Source organism: Molothrus aeneus, chromosome 12 (assembly GCF_037042795.1).
Source record: "Molothrus aeneus isolate 106 chromosome 12, BPBGC_Maene_1.0, whole genome shotgun sequence".
In the NCBI taxonomy this organism is placed as follows: domain Eukaryota; kingdom Metazoa; phylum Chordata; class Aves; order Passeriformes; family Icteridae; genus Molothrus; species Molothrus aeneus.
In genome coordinates, this window is record NC_089657.1 from 7,363,503 (window position 1) to 7,385,665 (window position 22,163).

The window sequence follows — 22,163 nt, forward strand, 5'->3', positions numbered from 1 at the left end:
GAACCTGCCTGCATGGAGAGAAGAGGAAAGCAGGTTTTATACACAAAACACCCGTGCTCAGCCGCCCTTTGAGCAGTGGCTTTGTGCTCTGCCAGGCGGGTACAAAGCCCACTTTCTATTGCGAGCGTTGAGTTGGCAAGCGGCCGCCACTCCTCAGCTCACCACTTTTATCCAGGGGAGAACTGGAAAATGCTCCCAAGCCCTGCTCTGCTGAATGGGCAGCTGAAGGCATGGGAATACATCCTGACCCTATTGAAGCCAATGGCAGGGCTCCCATGGATTTCAGTCATGCCAGTGCTTCATCTACCGAGGGCAAGGAGGGGAAGAGCTGTGAATTGCAACACCACTGAGAAAAGTTTGTGTCTTTTGTTGAAAAAAGAGTTAGAAATCAAAGCAGAGAGCATCCCAAGCACACAGAATGGCTGCTGCCTCACTAAGAGAAGCAGCTTAGCACAGGTGGATGTTCTTGCATGACCTGCCTGGCACTGGAGTTCCTTGGGTGCTGCTCAGAGCTTGGGTCTGTCATGGTTCTAGCATCCCCTGCCTCATGCGGAGAACTCATTTCTCATCTTCAGGATTTGCTTAAATGTGTTTTCTTCCAAGAGTGATGCAGTACAGACTGGTGTTTCTCAGTTATCTGTGTGACTAATAACAGCTTCAGATTCCTGACAGAGAAAGCAATTCAATAAAAGAAGAGATAAATAACATTAATGGATAAGGGTAAAGTTGAGAATCTACTGATGTTTACCTCAGGCTTTAGAGGAGGCAATAAAATAACTTTTAGAGTAATTCATCAGGGGGATAATAGCATCAATGATATTTTGGTGGAAAACAGCCCCTAGATTGTTGAATCAGCAGCAAAGTTGAAGAGCAGAGGAATACAAGATTATAGTCTGGGCTGGAGTTTGGCAGGAGCATAGACTAAGCATGAGCAAGAAATGAGTGATGGCAGCACACCAGTTAATGAGGGTGAATGCTGCCATTTGTAAGAATTGTGAAACAATTTGCTTGCATAAAGTTTAACAAATTTAAAGAAGATTCATCTCACTACAGCACAGTGGAAACTTGAATTAATTTGTACCAGGCAAAGTCACCTCTGAGAGTGAAAGCATCAGAAGGGGAGCAGGTGTAGGAAGAAGGGGATTAGGCCACCTCAGAGGAAACATGGAAATACCAGGAGAAGATGGTGGATGTGGTGTTGTCCCAGGGGAATACTCTGTATCTTTCTCTCCAGGGAGCTGCTCTGCTTTGTAGTGGGAATGAATGAGTGGGAAAAGCACAGTTGTGATCAGGAAAGACTATTGACCTCTTGGAGCTTTCAGTTTCTTTGAGCCATTGGTGTTCATCTGCAATCACTGGTGTTGAATGGATGTGCTGCAGCTGGAGATCCTCCCAGCATTTCCTGCTGCAGGAAATGGAATCAGAGTCCTGCAACCACTCATGTCATGACATGGGATGCAGATTTTATCTGCTGTCATAGCTCAGGCAGATGTACCATCCTGAAATGATAGGAACTGATCATACAGCTCTGTCTGCACAGCCCCGTGAGCTGACTGAGGACTCAGAGAATATATGACCTAATCTCAAAATAACAAGCTGTACTTTAAAAAAGCAATAAAAAGCCATCCTCATTGATGTGAATAGGCATATCCAGACTGACTTCTAGGGCAAAACTAGGTCATCTGAGGTATTTTTATTCCACATTATTAATGTTCCACATTAAACCCCATTTTATGAATAATTTTTCCCTTTAACAATGTTTGTTTTAATTCTTACAGGTTGTTCTCCACCCTACTCCTAACAGCCCAAAGCAGTCAGAGTGGCACAAAATGACTGTTTCCAAAAACTGCCCTGATCAAGACCTGAAGATCAAGCTTGCTGTGCGAATGGATAAGCCTCAAAACATGAAGCACTCTGGGTAAACATTTGTCTCAATCCAAAGTCATTTTGTTTTCAATGTGCATTAGGAAATTTTGCTTTTTAAGGTTCTCAAAGAGAACCTCTTTTTCTCAAGTTCACAGGAGGTGAAGCAGAAAGATACATATAAAAATGGCATTATTTCAGTCATTTATAGTGCACTTTCCATATTCTTAGCATAGTCTTTTTTAATGCATATGAGCCAAACAGTTTAAATTTTAAACAGTTTTCCTCATGGGAAATTATGCTTTTTCCTGTGAGTAAATGATAGATTAACTGTCCAACTCTCTTACTGAGAATAATATAATTTTTTTAAGTTATTCTGTGTCTCCCTGTATTGATTTCTCAAAACCAAAATCACAGTGCACTTTCCACTTGAAATGAACCCCAGGTGACCAGCATTATTTATACTGAGATACACACCACAATTAAATAAATTCCACAATTGTCTTGAGTAGGACTAATAATTGGGAAGGTTAAAAGAGACACCTTTCCCCTACAGGAGGGAGTGTCAGAAAATCTGGGGCCAGAGGGATCCCTGACCACTTTTACCTTCATATAATTACAAATTAGATCATCCTTGGGAAGATCTAGCAAAGGCCATTGGCAAGGCTCTGATTGCTTTTCAGAGCTGAGGATGTGACAAAAAATTGAAACTGTCCAGGAAGCTTGATGTTGGAAATAACTCTCCAGTCTGGTTTTGGTGCTATAGAAGTGACTTTGTTCACTTTTATTTTCATGGCAATTTGTTAAATTCCATCCATTATTAGGTAATCTAGATCACTCATTTTTTCTAATTCCTCCTCCTCCTGTTTTCTCAGCTGATGAGATCAGAGCCAGTAATCTTGTGTGAAGTTTAATTTTTTCACCACAATCACAGGCACCAGAGCCAGAGAGGACAGATCCCCTGTCCTGTTTGTTTCCCTGATCTCAGCTGATAGTAGGGCTGTTTTCTGGGTTTCTTCTACTAACATTTGATCTACATGTAAAACTCTGAGGTTTATACCTCTTGCTACCTGAACTGAGATTATCTTTCTGTTGATGTTAGCAGCAATGGCCAAAAGGACATTTATTACCTTCTTCTTGGACTAGCCAAGGACTCAAAGCCCACATCAGCATGACTTGGAGTTTTGTGATTTAAACATTCACCAAGTGTATGCTAGATCCCTTCTGGCATAAGGAACCCCTTGCATAACCAAAAATGAAATCTTTTTTGTATTTATTGAGCCAGAACTAAAGTAATTATAATGATACATAAAACATATTAATGCTGAATAATATCCTTATGTTTATTATTAGCCTGGTGCTGCCACTAGTTTTGCCAGTGTTTGTGTTATAGTGTCACAGTGGCCAATTCATCACAGAGATTAAATGCTTATTTTGACATTAATTTTTAAAGTTAATTCTTCCTTTGTAGAAAACAGTAAATTCACTCCTCCTCAGAGATTATTCAGTTTGCTTGAATTATCTGTAGCCAAGCAATTTCTCGGATTTCATCTTAGAGCTGCTCAGTGAAGTGCCCTGGTTTAGTCAGTCCAGTGGATATTGAGATCCTGTGTGCTGGGTTTGATGTAGGAAGTGTCCCTCTGTTTGACAGCTCCCCTCAGCAAAATGGTTTTATGAAGGCTAAAGCAGATTTGGGATTTCTCTCCCTTAATTCTTCTGTTGCAAATGCATTCTTCACCCATCCAACCATGTTGTAGCTATTCATTGGCACTAAAGAGCTTCAAATCCTCAGCAAGTTGTGAAAGACAAAGGGAAAGAGAGAATTAATACTGTGTAACATTAAGGGTCTGTAAGATTTTTATGCCACTTTCTTTGCAGGTAATCTGTTCAGGCTAGAAATAAACCCATTCATGAATGCTGCTGAGCTTGAGAGTCTTGTAATTGCTCCTTCTTGTGCATTAACTTCAGTTTCTAAGTGTAAACATTCTAAGTGTAAACAAAATATACTGAAAAGCAAGAGAACAGATTAACACTTGTGTACTGAATTCACCTGTTCTTTTCTCCTAGGTATTTATGGGCCATTGGTAAAAATGTTTGGAAGAGATGGAAGAAACGATTCTTTGTCCTGGTCCAGGTAACAGATGTAACTAGAAGTGATCTTAAATCACAACATGAAGTACTTGAGTCTGTCCTCCGGCCATTTTCAGTGCCATGTGATTGATGCTGAGCTGTGGTTCTGTGCAGGGTGTCTGTTAAACATGGATTCTTTTCTAAATGTATGGGTGTTCTCAAGGATATCCCAGTTGCAGACTGCTAGCCTTGAGTTTTCAGATGCACTTGAATGCTTGATAAAATGGAGAATCAATTTTAATGAGGAATTAATGAGGCGAGGAGGAAGCTCAGTCTGTCTTGGTTGGAGGTTCTTGGGCTCTCTTTTGAAGCTCCAGGTTAAATTTGGAGCCCATTTGAATCTACAGAAGTTTTATCACTGGCTATGTCAGAATCAGCATCAAATCATTCTTGACATCTTTCTTGCCTTCACATTTATTACTGCTTCTCATGGTCTACAGCTCTCACAGATCATTTTGCAGCCATTGTTTTGCAGTGTCTTCCTTTTTCCCTTTTTTCTTTTTTTCACTTTTTGCCCTCCCAGTCATTAGACCTGTACATTTGACCACTGTTAAGAATGGAAGGAGGAAACAAGGAAACAGGCAGATGTCCTCTGTAACCTAGAAAGGTTCTGCTCAGTACTTTGTGTGTTAGATCTTCCCTCACCTTCCAAGGGCAGGTGAAACCACTGCATTGGCCACAGAAGTGTGGCCCCAGTGTTTATGATCCATCTTCACACCAACCTGAGGAAGTCACAGAGTCCTCTTGGGTCCATCTCTCTCTCCCTCCTCTCTGGACTCTCTTGGTGTGTTGTCTCCAAGTGTGAGGAATAAAACCTTGGTTCAGGGTTTTCTATGAAAGCAGCATAGAGATGCTCTGTGGAATAACATGGGATCCAACTGAGATCTTGTGACACCAGAGATCCAAACTGATCAGCTCAGAGTGTAAAACCCTGCTGCTGATAAAGCAGATGGCAGGTCTGCTGTAGAGGGGCAAAGTGTAAGAACAGAGATGGTATAGACCAGGTGCACCAGACTCCACATTTGGAGCATGCTTGTTTGTGTGCTGTCCTGTGCTGGTAAGGAGAGGAGTCCAAGCAGTCCCTCTTCCACCTTAGACACCTGATTTACCTGTCCTAAATCACCTGGTGTAAGCTGGTTCCTTTGTTTTGTGTTAATTATTGCTCCAAGTTCAGCTGTCTCAGTAGGAAGCTTAATTGTATTCAATCCCCTTTTAGCCATCATGGCTGGCTTCCATAGCATGAAACTATGGGGGAGAAAAGGAAATCCATCCTTGGGAAGTAAAGGAGATTTAGGATGTGTGGGACCCATGTAAGTAGGAGGCTATTTAGAGAGACTCATTGAGTACCTAGTCCCATAACCAAGTATGATCAGCAGAGGCAGTTTAAGTGCTCATTTTGTACTCCACATGGGGTCAAAATGGCCACAGAGAGGGAGGAGGTAGTGTGGAGCAGCCACAGGGCATGCCTCTATCTGCCTTTCCCTTCTGGGAGCATTTTATACTGACCCTGTTCTTTGGCAGAGATTGAAGTATTGCTTTTCTCTGTATGTTTCCTTTATTATGTTCTGAAATGATGTTAGAAGTGCTATGGCAGTCCATGATCACCTGTAGTGCAACTGGTATTGCTTTTCCCTGAGAGACAATTCAGTCCTCTTAGACCAAATTCTCAGTTCTTTTTTGCCCTGTGAAGAGGGATGCTCCAAAGCAGTGAATCATTTTTCCCAACCTCATTTCTCCCATAAATAATTCTATTGATACTCTTCCATGCAAGGGTTTGCAGGTTTGGACTTGTCTCTCAGAGCCTTCTGGCCATTCAGTGTGGTTGCAGTTGCTTCTCTGATTTTTAGCTGCTATAAATTCTTCAGCTTGCTGTGGAATTGAAGCTCTCAGAGTTATTCCATGTTTTCTCATGTTACTAGGTCTGTGTTCGTCAGTTGGCATATCAGAGCAGGATTTGGCCAGAAAAGCAATTCATTTGAATAAGATGAGCAGACTTTTGCCCCCAGAGAGTCTCTGTAGCCCACCTCAGAAATTCCAGCTGCCACTGCAGCTTCTCTGTTATGTTACCGTTTGCTCAACATTTGGTGCAATGTAAAGTGTTCTGCCGTACATCAAATATAAACAAGAAACACTCTCTATGCAGTCCCTCAGATGTAGTTTGAGCATATTGAACATGTCAGCAGGCAATAAAGATGGAATAAAAATACTTTGCTGTCCGTATGTTTGTCATTTGCTTTTCATGCAATGCAAAGGATGGGTGCTGATACGAACAGGGATTGGCAGTAAAGGTGTTGATGTCCAGGATGCTCTGAACTCTGCTAAACCACAGGCAGAAAATAGCCCCTGCAGGAAGGTGAGCTGGCTCTTGTTACAGAGAGCGGACAAGGAGCAGCCCCTCCTTCAGGAGCTTCATCCACACCAGCCTCCTGCCTGCACCAGAGTTGAGATTTAGAGCCCAAAGCATAAAGTCCATTTGACATATAGTGGTTTGGTCAGTCCCTGACACTGCCAGGAGGGCAAGGCTGTTTGGAGGAATAGCAAAACATTTCCTTTCTGATCCCTTGTCTCTGTCCCTTACCTGTAGCATCTTCTATTGCTAGAGCATGTCCTGTTGCTTGCAGAATAACCTCCCCATCATGGTCTTGTGCTCTCTCCCTCTTTCCCCATTTCAGATGGACAGTCTTGATTCCTTCAGTGCCATTGGGTGGTACCACTCTGTCTTCTGGTACCAGTGGTTAAGAAATTCGTGGTAATAAATACTCAAACTCTTCGTAACTATTTAAACAAGGCACAAAAGTGCCAAACTGCATGGGTGGCACCAAGGAGGAAGGTGTTGATGGCAGTTTGTCTCTTTTGTGTCAGTGGAGCCTTGCCGCCAAAAACGGAGGCTTTGCGCACGTATGGAGAAAAAGCAGCTCTGCTGGGAGCGCTTCCACTGCTACTTGGCTTGTGTTAAGCCCTGGAGAGAAGGGGAAAGGAGCAATAACTTCCTTGTAATTTGGGTGGAATAATCCCTCGCACCTTCTGTGTCTGTGTAACTGCAAGGGTTATACAGGAGTGAAGTGATTTGTTTGGGTGTAGTGGCTGCGAGCAGTTCCTTTGTGTCATTTCTAGACCTGAGCTTCAACTCTCCAGCACCTGCCTTGCTGGGTGGACTTGGTCCAGCCACTCAGGGAAGGGTTATGGCATGGCATGGCTGGCAGGGCAAGGGTGTGTGCTCCTCCAGCACCGATCCGTGCATTAAGAGGGGTTAGTTTTCCCTTCCAAATGAATCGCAGTCCTCTCTGTACACTGCCCACCCTTCTCATAGACACCCTTTGAGATGAGCAGCAGAAGAGCAGAATACTGATTAGATGTAAATTACATGGCAGAGACTCGTTACTTGCCTAATTTTAAATCCTGAGATATGCAGTGTGAAAATGATGGCAGAATATGGCCCTGAGCTTGGATGGAAATGGTCCGCGGCATCACAAGCAAGGAAAATGCTTCGTAAAGGCAGCAGTAATGCCAGTGGCAGTGGTAAGCAAAAGCAATTAAGCTATTTAGGGCAAAGTTCTCTGTGACCGGTTAGGAAAGAAAATGTACATCCATTTCAGATGTTGTAAGTGTTTGCTAAGTTGCTGTATCAGCTGCTTGAGCACAGCACACAAATTTCAGCCAGTTTGCCAATTAGACCCTCATGCAAAAGCTGGGATTTTTGCTAGCTGGCAGAGCTTGTATTAATTCTTTGCAAGGTCTGATGTGCTGTACTGGCAATAACACCATGGTTGGTTATGGTGGGTTTGCTGGCTTTGCAATAGGAAATTTCTTACAATGATTTTTAAGGGCAAGTGAATTAATTACACTGAGATTTCAGACTGAATCTGTTCATCTCTTATCATAACCCCATTTCAGTGCTCTGGCAGCATATGGGAAGTAACACTCCATGGTACCTGGATGACATGTCTGCTGAGTAGCTTGAAGCAGTTTTCAGCTGATTGTGTCTGATGGTGTTTGCAGAATGTTGTTGGAACCAGATCAACTCTCTGCAGATTAAAACCAGTTGCAGTGTCTACGCCTGGATCTATTGTTCTAGTGACAGACTCCCTAAACTCAGTATAATTTAGACTAATAGTGACAGTCCTTGCTTTCAGCAAAACTCAGCTGACTCGGGATAAAATGAAATGAAGTAAGAGTTCAGTAACTCTGAATATCACCCCAAAATTGAAAATAATTCAGCAGAATTGCAGTGTGGTACACCAGCAGTCCTAGACTGTGGTCTTCAAGCCAAGGTGAATGACCCATAGCTGGTTCCCATAATCATATTAAATAATGTTTTCTCTTAGACCCTTGCTGAGAACTAGGCATAGATGGTGATTCTTGTAAAATCTGGAGTGTAATGATACATACAAAATATCTGGAAACTGCTGGTTAAACTGATGCCACAGCTAGTTCCACCTGGCTGCAGTAGGTCCTGCATATCCTGTCCATACTCAACAGGATGAATTCCCACCACACAGCCCTGCCCAGGAGAGTACACACATCTCCTGATTGAAGACAGAAGCTAGGACAACTGTTTTGTGCAGTTTTTTAGAGCTGAATGGATATGCTGAGATGTGAAAACTGCTATTTTCATATTTCTTTCTTAAAGCTAGATCATTTCCTCTGCTCATTTGTGTTAGGAAAGGGCTTGGGAGGCAACATACAGCTGCAACCAGAGGACAAGAGTCTCCCATCAAAGTGGAAAGCTGTATTACAGCTGGCAGTATCTTCGCACGGTTTCTCTCCCTTGGGACAAAATGCATGCTGTTAATTTAGAAAAGGTCCATTAAAGAATTTAACCCAAGTAGGGTGGTGTTGTGTCAACAGTAAAAAAGGGGGAGCAAATGACTGAGCTCAGAGGGTGAGGCATGACAATTAACAGGTTTGAGCAGGGTCCTGGGGAAAGCAGTGCTCGCTAGAGCAGGAGTCTCTGGTAGAGAAACCAGGACAAAGTCAGAACTGGTTAATGCATATCGCTGTATTTATTAATCAGTTGGATTATATAGCTGGTGACAGAATATGGTCAAGTGCCAAGAAAGTCAGATTTAATTTAGCAGCCTGGGAATAGTGAACTTTGGCATTTGTCTCCTGCTGTCTGCTTCCCCCTTCCTGAATTTCTTTGTCTTTTCCCCCACCTTTTTTTTCCCCTTATGTTCTTTTGTCTCAAATTATTTCTCAAAGTGTTTTCCCCTTTTTGTAATGAACCAACCAGGGGTGCCTTGGATTAGTTCCCTTCTTTTACTTTCTCTCAGTTCAGCTTCCTTAGATGCTCCTTTCCTGGCTGTCATCGAGTCCCTGGATGAAATCCCAGCTGCTTTGAGAATTTGTCCCTCACTGGGCAGAGATTTCTCCTCTGTCTTCCTTCAGTTTCCTCTCTGTATCTGTGTTTTTTCCAATTACTCAAACCATTCATCTTGCCCATCCCATCTGCTCGCTCGCTCTCATACTCAGCTATGGTTCAGAGTGAACTCAGCAGGCTGTAAGATTAATTTCTGCTATTAACTGTTTCACTTGTCTGGCCACTTCTGAGCTTTACAGAAAGCAGGCTCTGTAAAGCACAATATTTTGGAGGACTGATGAAAGGCAAGTGCAATCTTCTCTTGACCCTACAGTGTTGTTCTGCAGCAAAGCACAACTGTGACATACTGAGCTTTCTAGAATCTCATTTTCTTGGGCTTGGCTTTACCACTGCTTGTAAATGGAAGGAGCCACATGGCACTGGTAGCCATGGCACCAAATTCTCTCTGACCCCAAGCAGTAAATGCTCCAGGCAGCAGGATAGGGCACACAGGCTGGTCTGCCAGTCCTTGAAGTCAGTGGCTTGAGTTGTTTAGGTGCAGGCACTCTGCATGGCACAGTTGGCACCTCTTCCAGAGGCCATCATTAGCTTTGTCCTCTCTCCAGCCTGATCCTTTGCTTGCTCCTGCCAGCAAGCTCAATTCCTGAGCTTGAGCTTCTGAGCTGTGTGAGTAGAGAAGTAGGACATGAACCTGGATGAGCCCTGGCTCACTGCCTGTTATAGACCCACCTGCAGGTTTCTCTTGAAGGTCTCTTCTAATAACAATGTTCTTCCAAGGAAATCCTGTGCATTCTAACAGGAGAGATCAGTTTGCTTTGCCTCTGTCCCAGGATGACTCCACCAGAGCCGACTGTCTACACCTGTCATTTATAACCTTTAACATGAGAAATGCAACTTCTGAAATGCCTTTTTCCCTATGTTGCCACTGTGTTGCTATGGTTGTCTTATTGATAGGGCAGAAGAATATTTTCTGGGTTCAAAGAGGAATGGAATTACTTGTATATGAAGAAGAGCCCAAAATTCAGACCTTATGTTCAGGGTCAGAGAACAGCAGCTGAACTACTGAATGAATTAATTACCTGTTGCTATAGACCATACAGGAAAAGCAGAAAAGCATTAGTGGTATTAAGGTTCTCAATAAATGTTAGCACAGGTTAGCAATGACTCATTTCAGGAATTGCATTTATCATGCAGTCCCTGAAGTTCAGGCTGTCTAACGCAGAGAAATCGAATCCTTACTGCTCAGACGAGATCTCTAGGATTTTCCCATAAATAAAGCACATTCCGGAGTTTCTCCAGGAGATGGCAGCAACATACTGCAAGTGCGACTGAATGAACGCCACAGGAGTCTGAATGTTGTGCTGAGGGGCACTGGGTTATTTTTAGATTCCTTCGTGTTAATCTTTTTAATTTTTGTGTTGCCCATACGATGGTAGGCATGCAAAGTTCAGAACAGGGAATATGCACTGGTGTGCTCCTGCTATTGGTCTGCTACTTGTCAATCTTTCATCAGTGCTGGTAGTTTTAAGGAGGATGCAAGATGCTTAAAGCATCGCTTTTAGTCTTACTCCCACAAATGTGTTAATGATAGAGTTTATTCTTAGGTGGCTTTTGGAGCTGTTCCTGGAGGAAGGCTCGGTGCAGGCAGGGCTGCTGGAGCAGGCTGGCAGCGAGCAGAAGCCCATAGAGGGCAGCAGTAAACCGAGTGGTGTCTGGGAGATGCTGTGCCAGTAGACGGGTGCCCCGACTTCAATCAATTACATTTTATTAGTGAGAGATGCCACTAAAATAAGTGCTGCATGGATCTTTGTAGCCGAGCAATTTGGCTGGAGTTTGAAGGCAAAACCCCTCAGCCCATCCATGCTCCCATCTTTCAGGATCTCTCCCAGCTTCCAAAAAATGACAAGCACAATTCATTGCCACCCACCAGAGTTTTAAAGTTTCTTCCAGAGGTCAAGAAAATGTCCAGACGAATAAAATTACGTCAGGCGTCCAGGATGTGACACAACCTTAACAAAGTCATTTGAAATCATTTGACAGTAAATTTCCCTGTGAGTTCCTCGCCTGGGGCACGGAGAATCCTCTCCTCCCCTGGCTGGATGAGCTCCTTGCCGACCGTGCGGATCGCAGCGCGCCGAGAACGCGCGGGGCCTGATGCGGCCTGATGGGCTCCTAAAGGCGATCCCGGAGCCCGGCAGAGCCCCGCAGCTGAGCCGGCTTCCGTCAAGAGCTTGACATTGAATGTATCGTGTCATGCAGATGGTACCTCAGAGGAGTGAGAGCTGCCATTTACAGCACTGATGACAACAACTGCCGAGATCAGTGGCATCTTAAGATTGCTTTAATATGACTGGCACCTAGCAATTTAGCTCACATTGTTTGTGACAGGGTGTCACTCTTGCACTTGTCTGGGGATGAATGATAGAGGGTTTTAAACAGTGGAGCTTCCTCTTTTGGAGGAAATTAAACCGCTGTATGTACTGATGTGGAGAATTAGGTGCGTGCTGCAGGAGGGTGCGCTAAGAGAGGGCTTTGCAAAAGCCTGGTAAGAAGTGTTGAGTCTGTCTCTAATGGGTAAGGAGCATCCAAATTACCCCACCATCCCCTGTCCCTGCAAACACCCTGTAAGTGCTTTGGATTGCCTTGTGGTGGTCACCCGGTGCCATCTTAGGTTTGTGGTTCTCCTCAGGTTAGTCAATATACATTTGCTATGTGCAGCTACCGGGAGAAAAAAGCAGAACCTCAAGAGCTGCTGCAGCTCGACGGATACACTGTGGACTACACCGACCCGCAGCCAGGTACGGGTGGCAGCTCCCACGCTCACCACTCCAAAGAGACTCCTCTCTCTTCCTCTCCCTGCCTGCAGCTGAACTCTGATCAGCATTATTCTAAATATGTTTGTGTTTATATTGATCATTAGCTATGCATGACTTTACTATAAACAGATCTAAGGGATGGAGCTAGGAGCTGCACCAGAGGAGGGAAGGACTCATCTCTTCTGGGGAGCCTAAGTGAATTAGACACTTAAATCCCAATGAAATTTTATTGTGAGCTGAATGCTCAAATTGAGTAACAATTCTAACCTGTGCTTTCAGATTATATGCCCAAAATAAAAGGCTAGCAGCTATGCTTGTCTTTGTTGTGGGAGCATTTCCCCATTCTCACTAGGATGGATGTCAGTGCATGGAAGGGGCAGGGACAGAAAGGCTCTGGTACCTGGAGCTACCTGTTGGTGGTTGAGACCCTTATTCAAGTGGACAAGCACCATTTTTCTTTTATTTCAGTGGGACAACTTGCTAAGCATGGTGATCCTCACCATGCCCTGGGTAATGGTGTCCCCAGAGGAGATGATAAAAATATAGTAGGTTGTTGTCAAGCCCTTTATTCCCTTAATTCTCATATCAGGAGGATGGGAGTATGGGTGCCAAGTCAGGGCAAAGACAGAAATAGGGATATCACCCAAGGACCTTTTTCTGAAGTGTGAGCACTGATGCTTTCAGTCTAATGGGGAACCTCCCACTCAAACCCCATTTTTAATTGGGCTCCAGTGGTGCTGACATGGAACTTGCACAGATGGAGCTGTAGGTGAGAGAAACAATTAATCCAAGTGTGTTGGGGCATGTTTTAGTAATTGGGTTACCTGGGGACCTGTGGGCTGTGTTGCAGGTGAGTTTGGTGCAGGGGAGGGGACAGAGCTGGGAGCAGCATGGGACTGGGTAGAGAGACATCCAAGCAGTGGTGGGGTGGGAAACAGGGGGAGATCTCCTGGCTGGCCTCAAAATCTATGAAACTGCATTGTCACTTCCTTTCCTGCCAGGTTTGGATGGTGGCAGAACGTTCTTCAACGCTGTGAAGGAAGGAGACACGGTGATTTTTGCAAGTGACGATGAGCAGGACCGAATCCTGTGGGTCCAAGCCATGTACCGAGCCACTGGCCAGTCTCACAAACCTGTGCCACCTACCCAAGTGCAAAAGCTAAATGCTAAAGGAGGAAATGTACCCCAGATAGATGCTCCAATTTCTCAATTTTGTAAGTAAATAAGTTCTCTTAGACAGCCAAAGTCTTTGATGGAAAGATTTTCTGCACTGATGTAAATCAATATTCGCACATGTGTTTCTGATTTCAAAACAAAATATTTTTTCATTATTATAAAGCTTCTTTTTACATCAGTAGATCCAGAAGCAGTTAACCTGTGTGTTTGACAGAACCAAACCCAAGAAACAAAATTCCTTGGGGAACTTGTCAATGGGTATTTTAAAGTGCAATACTTGATGGAGGAGAGAGACTGGGATCTGAGAGCCTGAGACCCACCTTGCCTTCCACAGACATGTGTTTTAACCCCACACAATAAATTGCACACCCAGATCAGAGCAATTCATTAGCACCATTAGCTGTCTGTCAAATGCATCATGTGCTCAAAACTACAGGTGCAAATCTTGCAAGTATGAAATGCACACACAAAAAGAGGTCTCCTGTTGAATATTCAACTGTAGGAAAACATATGGTATTTTTAACAGGTTGCTTTGCAGGCCAGTTAGATGTGAATTTAAAGCAATCATCTTTTAAGCTGTAGCTGTGCTGCATGTCCTATGCAGTTACACACACTTTGCTTCATCTGAAATTTAGAGGAATTTCTTTTCTCTTACAAATCTAATTTGATTATAAACCACATAAATGCCTCTTCGCTCATTTTTCTTGAAGGTCTCAATCATCTGCAGCCCCTTTATTATGTAACATACAGCTTATCTTGCTAGTTTCAGCAAAATTTAAGAATTATTTTCATTAAATATAAGTAAAATAAGGAAAAGTGGTAAACATTAAAGAATTCTTCTGATTAAAATAGATTTCGACTTTTTTAAATAGTCTCTGTAAAGCAGTTATGGAGTATATTGTTGTAAGGAACTCAGAAAATCTGAGCTTTCCTTATCAATAGCATTTGACCATCTTTTATATTTGTTTAACTTCTTCATGTCAGTATTTATAGAAAGTACAAGACATACAGCTGTATGACCAGTGCTACAGCAGAAAACCTCTGCTTGCTGCTTTTTAATTTTTTTGTGTCTTCCACATGCCTCTGTGTTTTGGCCTCCCTTCTGCTTTGCCTTGCTGCTGCTGCAAGTGAAACAGTGTGATGCAGTGTGGTAACCTATAGTCAATGTTTTCATTTCAATGATCCTCATCCTCTTCATTGCAGTCACTGATTTTGGGAGTGCAAGGTGTAAACAACAAGGGTTGGCAAGGAAGGACACTTCTCAGAAAGCCAAAATGGGAGGTGGGAATTGGCCTCTTGCAAGTGGGACATTTTCTGGCTGTGATAAGCCTCTAGGCCTGGCTGAGTTGTGCTGGCCTGAGAGCATTCCCAGGGATTTATGTCCCTCTGCCCAGAATGTTTAATCAGAGTTCTCAGAAGTAGCAGGCACAGATCCTTCTACTGCTGCTTTTTCACATGCTAAAAGCCTTCAAAGCATAGCAAGGGGGAGCAGCAGAGGGATTCTGCCTGTGGCTCCCTCTCCTAACAAGTGATGCTGAGGGCTGCTCTTCGTTGGGAGGTTGGTGCACTGGGATGCACTCCTGTCCATCCCAGCATGATCCCTGCAGAGCAGGATGAGAGCAGAGAACATCAAACTGAGGAAACGCCTTTCCTTCCACTCTTCTCCCATCCCTGCAGACATCAAGCTTGGAGAATTTTTCTGCTGGGTAAATTCCTGATATTTACAGAGTTTTCAGTTCACCAGACCAATATGAAGGGTCAGGTGAGGTATTGCTTTCTAAGACACATCATAGCAGCTGTAGCAAAATCTGCCACGATTTTAAGGAGGAAAAGGGATTGCCCAGGGCTGTGGACACTTGGGTATATGATTTGCTTGCACAGCCAAGCCCTGTGTTTGAGGGAGAGCTGAACCTCTCTGCTTAGGTACCTGGGGTGGAGAAGGGGCAGCTGGCTTGTCCTAATCCTTGCCACAGATCAGGGAAGTCAGTGACTGGGCCCAGGAGTCAACTCTGCATCTGCACAGCCCAGCATGTCCATCAGAGCCTTGTGCTGCTTGTGGTCCTCCAGACTCAGTCTGACTGTGCTCAGAGCTATAGACATGCCACAGGCTTGACCTTGTTTTTGCATCTTGCTCACTTGCCAGGAGGCAGGGCTCCCTCATCCTTGCTTCTGGTGAAAACAGCCAAGATTTCACCCCCTGAGCCCTCCAGGGCATTTGAGGGAGTCAGGATCTGACCTCAGTTTCTCTCACTTGTTCTGATGCCAATACCAGCTCCAAATCTGGATCGTTTTGCTTTTTATAACACCACCACCCTCTCTCCATCCACAATGTATTTTTCTGTAAGTTGCACAGCATCAGTCTCCCCTTTTTGCTGCAAGAACTTGGAAACTCTCTTGGATGTGTTGTGCCAAAGCCTGGGAGAGAGAGACTAGTTGGCTCATTAGTCCATCAGTGTGATGGCTTAATACTTGAGCATCTTCTGGACTACTATGTTTTGTCCTTGGTTTTCCTTCCTCCTCCCCCTTTTGATCTAGATCCCTCTGACAGGTCTTTGTGCACATCCTACAAGAGGAAGAGGGCAACATGCCATAATACACCTTCATCTCAACAGAAAAGGCTGCTCATTTTTCATATTTCAGCATGTATACATGGCAGTTCTCATTGCAAAAGTCATAGGGCACAGCAGTTAAATGATCCCAAGCAACAGTGAGTCATGCATGCCACGTATGGGGAGTCCCAAATGCACAAATGCATATCTCAGCTCCTTCAGTCTTGAAATCCGAACATACCAAGTATTGCATTTTTAAAAGGGTCTAGGTTTGTTATTGGTTTTGTATTTGGCTTGGGTGTTTTGGTTTGGGGTTTGGGTTTTGCTTTTTTTTTTTTTTGCCTGCGAAAAGGTAAGGACTTCTGTGAGACATTTCTTGTACGTTTATCTCTATACCTGTCGTATTTTTATTTTCTTTGTGCTTATTAGAGGCTATGGTGAATGAGGATGTGCAAAGAAGTAAATGTTAAGCCATTTGACGAGTAACTGTTGTTACAGCTTCCATGTCGTAGCAGTCCGAGACGGCTCATGCGCATGCATGCACACGCACAGAAAATCCAGCCCTCCGTGCCTGGCATGGAGCTGTCTGTTGCACAGAAACTTGGGAAGCACATATCTTGCTGTTTGGGGAACTTGGGAGAAATAGTAAATTCCATTTGGCTCCCGCCTCTTTTGACTCAGTAAATATGAAGTTTGAGCAGCACTCAAATTCTCATCCACAGTTCCATGGCAGCACTTGACTTAGAAGTAAACAGACAGCTCCGAACCAGGGTGGAGTTTATTTTATTTGCATTTAAGTACTGAAAAAATAGATCCTGCTATTCATTAATTTTTGTATGACTTACAATTCCTTTTACGTGGGTGAACAATACCTGTTAGAGTGAAAAGTTTTGCTTTTTTTGTTTTGCTACAATTTCAAAGAAAAACTCCATTTACACAAAGCTGTGCTTTTCTCCAGTGTTCGCATTATAAAAGAAAAAACCCCAAACTGTTCTTGTATACTGTTGAAATCATTCACAGTATTATAGTCAATAATGCTGCCAATACATATTACACCTTTTGGCCATATTTAAGCTTCATAAAAGTGGTCACTTGTCTGAAAGCACCAATCTTTGTTCTGTGTTAGTGATGTATCAAAGAAAATTCCCAAACGTGCTCAACGTTCTTTTTTTTTTCTTGAAACCCTTTTTTTTTAACATGAAAGATTGGTCTGTACTTGTTTTACGTATCATTTGTGGTTATATTTAGTTTGTAATGTCTATTTATATTTAATAACTGTTAATCACACCATATACAATGAGTTGGATGTTTTGAGAATTTGTGATGATTTGTTCCCCCATAATAAGTAGTGAGGTTTATTGAGCTGCTTGAGAAATTTTCAGCTATAAGTGGTTTTCTTTTTGGTTGGTTTGATTTTCTTTAAGTTTCTTTTTCATTCTTTGCTTGAACCCAAATATTTAGCTGCTAGGTTAGGGCTCCTGTCTGCTTTCCTGAGCCTTGTTGCTAGTCTTTATGTTATTCTGGTTTGTTCCTTCTTACCCTGCTAACTTCTAGCTGGACTCAAGGGTAAGTGCTTCCCTGTAGCTAGCACAGCTCAGATAATCAGACTAGATTATCTGACATATGCAATGTGCTTTTTTTTTTCTCTTAAATCTTTCTCATGTTTAGATTTTGTAGTACAAACTTTCCATGTTATTTTCCTGAATTGAGATTTGAAATGTAAGTTTCCATACTGAAATTGGGATGCATGTGATGTTTGCATAATTGCCTTCTCTCCCTGGCTTTCACATTGGCATCAAGTGATCCTCTTAGTAAAGCCAATCATTAACATTTCTATTTTTCATTCCAAGATGTAAATAGTAATTAACATCACAATAAAACTGTAAATAATACCTTCTTTTGTTTCATGGAAATTACATCTAGTTGACTGCTTCCTGCCTGAAAACAGATCATTTTGCACTCTGACAATATCCTTTCTCTCCGTGCCGATGATTAGCTTGGTGCAGCGCACCAGAGTGCAGGGCTAACCATGGACACCTCAAAGCATAGAAAGGTAGGGCAGGAGACCCCAAGAGACCCAGAGAAGGTGCAGGACTCCAGAGGAGGCCCCCAGAAACCCCTCCACACATGCCCTGTGAAAAGAGCCCTGAATCATCGAGGTTAGATTAGCTCCTCTCCCGTTAACTCGGCAGGGAATGATTTCAGCAGCCAGTGGCAGCTCTCTGGGTCACCCTGCATTTGGAGATGCTGGCCTGCTCCAGCTTAAATGCATTTCTCATGGAGGGGTGCTGCTGTTTCCCCAAATTGTCATAAATTATTGTTTTAGCATGGGTCTCAGTCACTAATCAAAGCCGTGCTAGTCAAAAAACAAGCCAGGGGAATTGCTATTTTACTTTTTCCCACTGGTATACCTACTTTGCAAAAGATAAAAGCCCAGACCTGTGCTGTAAGAGAGCTTCTCCTTAGTTTGTTCAGTCCTAAACACACCCAGTACAAATCCTTTATTGGTGTTAAAATCTTCTGTAATATCTGGTGAGTGCCTGCTTTCCTTAGGAGGGAATAGCATCAGTGGGTCATGAGAGCTGGCAAATATGTATCTGGAGTATCTGAATGCAATTATGAGAAGGAACAGGCGGTGTCATCCCTCTTGGCCATCAACAAGACTCCTTTTTTCCTTCCTCCTCCTTTTATTTCTTTTTTCTTTTTTTTTTTCCTATGTGTGAGTATGTGCGTGTGTGTACAAATATCCCCCTGGGTAGCAGGCAGTATTCCTTCTCAGCAGACACTTTCTTTTTTCTTTCTTTATTTTGTTTTCTAAATGTTTGGATTTCCAAAGAGATTTCCTATCAGACTTTACTGCAAAAAAAAAACAACCCACAAAAGTTTAATTTCAATGAAATACAGATTTTTGCCACTTTGAAAGAAAGAAAGAAAGAGTGAATGAATGAATGAATGAATGAATGAACCTGGGTTTGGCAACATTACATGTATTTGCACTACAATGCATCGCTATCTTATTAGATTATTAGTTTTGTGCTTTATATTGCTTTACTTTTTTAGATAGTTAAAGATATCATGAGAACGCTGCTGTGTCTTCTGTATTGTCAACTTGCAGATGCTTCATTGCAGGAATGCAGAATTAAAATGTTAAATCAGTCTCACATAACCTGCATGAATTTAAAACTAGCCTGTAAATCTCTTCTACATTCTTTAAGAAGCCTGGAACTCTAACTTATGAAATACAAATTCACAGGTTTCTGCAGCCATCCAATTCAAAATATTTTTAAGTAGTTATAAAGATGCTGTGAAACAATGTTTTAGATTATAAATAGCTGTTCTAAAACTGTGTTTTTGACTTGCCACACAAGGAATTATGTAAGTGCATACTACAAATTCTTATTCATCTAACTGCCAATCCTTAGACAACTTAGATTGCAATTCAGTGCCTGGTGTGTCTGGTGATTTACAGGATCATTCATAACAATTTATTAAAATTCTAACTGAAGCAGAAAAGAATTTGTTTGCAGCAGGGAAAAAGCCATAAGCCACAGGAATAAACAGCCCATTATATTTAAACCTGTCTTCTAACATGCACTAAAATGAAGGGGAGAAGAAAGAGCTCTTGGCTCTGCAGCTGAGAGGCAAATTGAGGCTCCTGCAGCAGCCACAGCTCCACACAGGGAGCAGGTTTGGGGAGCAGGTTTGGGGAGCAGGTTTGGGGAGCAGGTTTGGGGAGCAGGTTTGGGAAGGAGGTTTGGGGAGCAGGTTTGGGGAGGAGGCTTGCAGAGCCCTGAGCACACACATCACTTCTCAGAGGTAACAATGCCACCGTGCACAGCAAGGAGGGGATGTGAGAAGCCACCATCCAGCACTGCCAGCAGCTCACTCACAAGCCACCTGGCACTTTCATCCAGGTACAGGGATTCAGTGTTTCACCCTCCAGAACATCAGTATTTGCTAGTGAAGTCTCTTGCTCCACACAGGCAAACAAAATGGGGTTTTCAGGCACTTCCTTGGGTGTTTCTTTAACAAGTCACAGCCCAAATGTGTCGGTGAGCAGGAGTTGCCCCTCAGGGCAGGCAGTGGGTTGCAGTGGGCACTCCATGAGCCACCTGCCATGGTGCATTGCTGGCCAGGCTGGAAAAGTTCTCCCACTTTGCCCAGCCAGGCCAGCAAAGACTTTTCTAGAAATATCTGTAAATGAATAGCTGCCATCAATCATTGTCATTCCTTTATTTCATGTCTCCTGATGAGGTTGACTAGTGTCATTGTTTGTTACTGTCCAAACCACATCTTCATTCTTGTAATGTCAAGCAGATATGACAAGCACACATTTTCCAGATGAGTAAGATACAAAGTCACCTTTTAATTTACAGTTGTTTGGGTTTTTGTTTGTTTGGTGGATTTTTATTTTCTTGCAACAGGGAAATGTGTTGTAAAATTTACTAGATTTTCAGTTGCCTTTGGTACTAAAACAAAGTCACTCCTTAATGAAAAGAAACAAATCTGGAGTAAGAAATTCTTACAATAAAATGGCTACCTAAAGCCTTTTATAACAAGAATTCTTTTATGGAGCTTGTCCCCCGCTATTAACTTCACTGCTCTCAAAGCAAAATCTGCCAAAATTATTGCTGGAGCAAAAGAAATGCAGAGAGCAGGGAAATACATTTAAGAAAAAAAAAGAATGAGAGATTTGACTGGTTTGTCTCTTGCTTTTTAAATAACAGATAGATAAAGAGAAATATAGCCCTCAGAGAACCAAACAGTGGGACAGTCCTTTGGTTTCCTTGATTCTTGTTACTGTGAAATCTTGGTGTTCCTGACACTGGCAGATTTTTAAGATTCTGATTTCAAACACATGTAGGGAGGGTGTGTATGACAAGGATCCAGTTAATGGAGTCAGCACAAAATGCAAACTGGATAAAAATGGGCAAAATAAACCCAGCAGTATTAAAAAAAGGCAGTAATGCAGGGGACCAAATGTTATATAAAAGGCCAGAGTCTGCAGTTTTGCAGAAGAAAGGTTTGTGTAGCCTGTGCTGGCCGTGTCCCTCCACTGGCAGCCTCCCTCCTGAGACCACCATCGAACACCTTTCAGCTGCAGTTGTGTGCAGCTTGTCTAAATATGTAAGATAACTTTTGTGGGCCTGCAGCAGCATTTCAGCTGGGGCCCCGAACAAAGAAACACCAGCGAGCTTGGCACAGCACCTTGGGAAGGGATTGCAAATTACTGGAGCATCATATAACTTTCTTTCTTTGGTTTCTCCTTCCTTTTTAGATAGAATAACAGGGCAGGGTCAAAAAAGCAGCTGTATTTGACTGAAACAATTAATTTAAAGTACTTTAAAACTGGCTGTACAGTTTGGGTGTGAATATTAGCAGCTCTCGTTTTGTACTTTAAAATCACATTCAAACTGTATAGGGCATTTTGAATGAAGGTGGATTATACATAAAACTTATTTCATATGCAGATATTGGCATTATTGTAAATTGCAGATATTTATCTGAAGCAGAGTAATAATATATTTAGATCTGTTCTTTTCTTTTTTTGTTTCCTATGAAGTTTAATGGCTTTGGTATAATTTTATTAATGAATTTCATTTTTAAAAGTGAGCCCATTGGAAAAATCAAAATGCAAAAATAATTGCAAAGTGTGGGGGATGTTTATTTAGAATAATTAAGGGAAGGTGAGTTTAGTATAGGATTGACTTCTTTAAACTGCTCCTTATTTTTAAGAATTTTGACCCAATTAAGCATCTGGCCCAGAGCTGATATTCCATTTAAAAGAAATACACATTTGTATTACCATTCTCCACAGACATCTCCAGTTCCCATTGTGACAGCTGTGTCCCCTGGGTGGGTGATGTGCACCCACCCAGCCCTGCATCTCTGCTGGTGCAAAATGGTTTGGCCATGCAAGAGCTGCGGCGCTGGGCTGTGCAGGGAGAGCTGCAGCTGCTCATCCTCCTTCCCATGGCAGAAATCCACATTTTAAATCACTGACTGAGCAGAAGTCATGTGCATAATGCTTTTCTGGTCACTTGAGCTCACACAGTGCCATGTCTGATGTCTCTCTCTTCATGTGGTTGTTCTGATGAGGAGAGATTTGGGGCAAATGAGCTTTCAAGCAGGCACCCAACGGAAGATGTGGCTTCAAAGTGTTTAATGAAAGTAAAATTGCCCCTGATTATGGCCAGTTGTGAAGGACATTTAATCACTGTGTCTGTTCTCACGCTTGTCAGGGAACTGTCTGTGCCCCTGCTTTGGGCAGGGGGATTGTAAAAAGCCCAGCCAGACCCTCAGCTCCGT

General features: G+C 42.8%; 1 protein-coding gene across 13 annotated transcripts in view; it reads left to right on the top strand.

Annotated features, from left to right (window-relative positions):
* Nucleotides 1-22,163, top strand: part of CADPS (calcium dependent secretion activator) — a 204,146-nt gene that overhangs the window by 93,969 nt on the left and 88,014 nt on the right. For all 13 annotated transcript variants that reach the window (XM_066558057.1, XM_066558058.1, XM_066558064.1 and 10 more), the window contains exons 8-11: nucleotides 1,779-1,918; nucleotides 3,931-3,997; nucleotides 12,003-12,111; nucleotides 13,131-13,343. In XM_066558057.1, coding sequence (XP_066414154.1) covers nucleotides 1,779-1,918; nucleotides 3,931-3,997; nucleotides 12,003-12,111; nucleotides 13,131-13,343 — 529 coding nt within the window. The remainder of the gene's footprint in view (nucleotides 1-1,778; nucleotides 1,919-3,930; nucleotides 3,998-12,002; nucleotides 12,112-13,130; nucleotides 13,344-22,163) is intronic.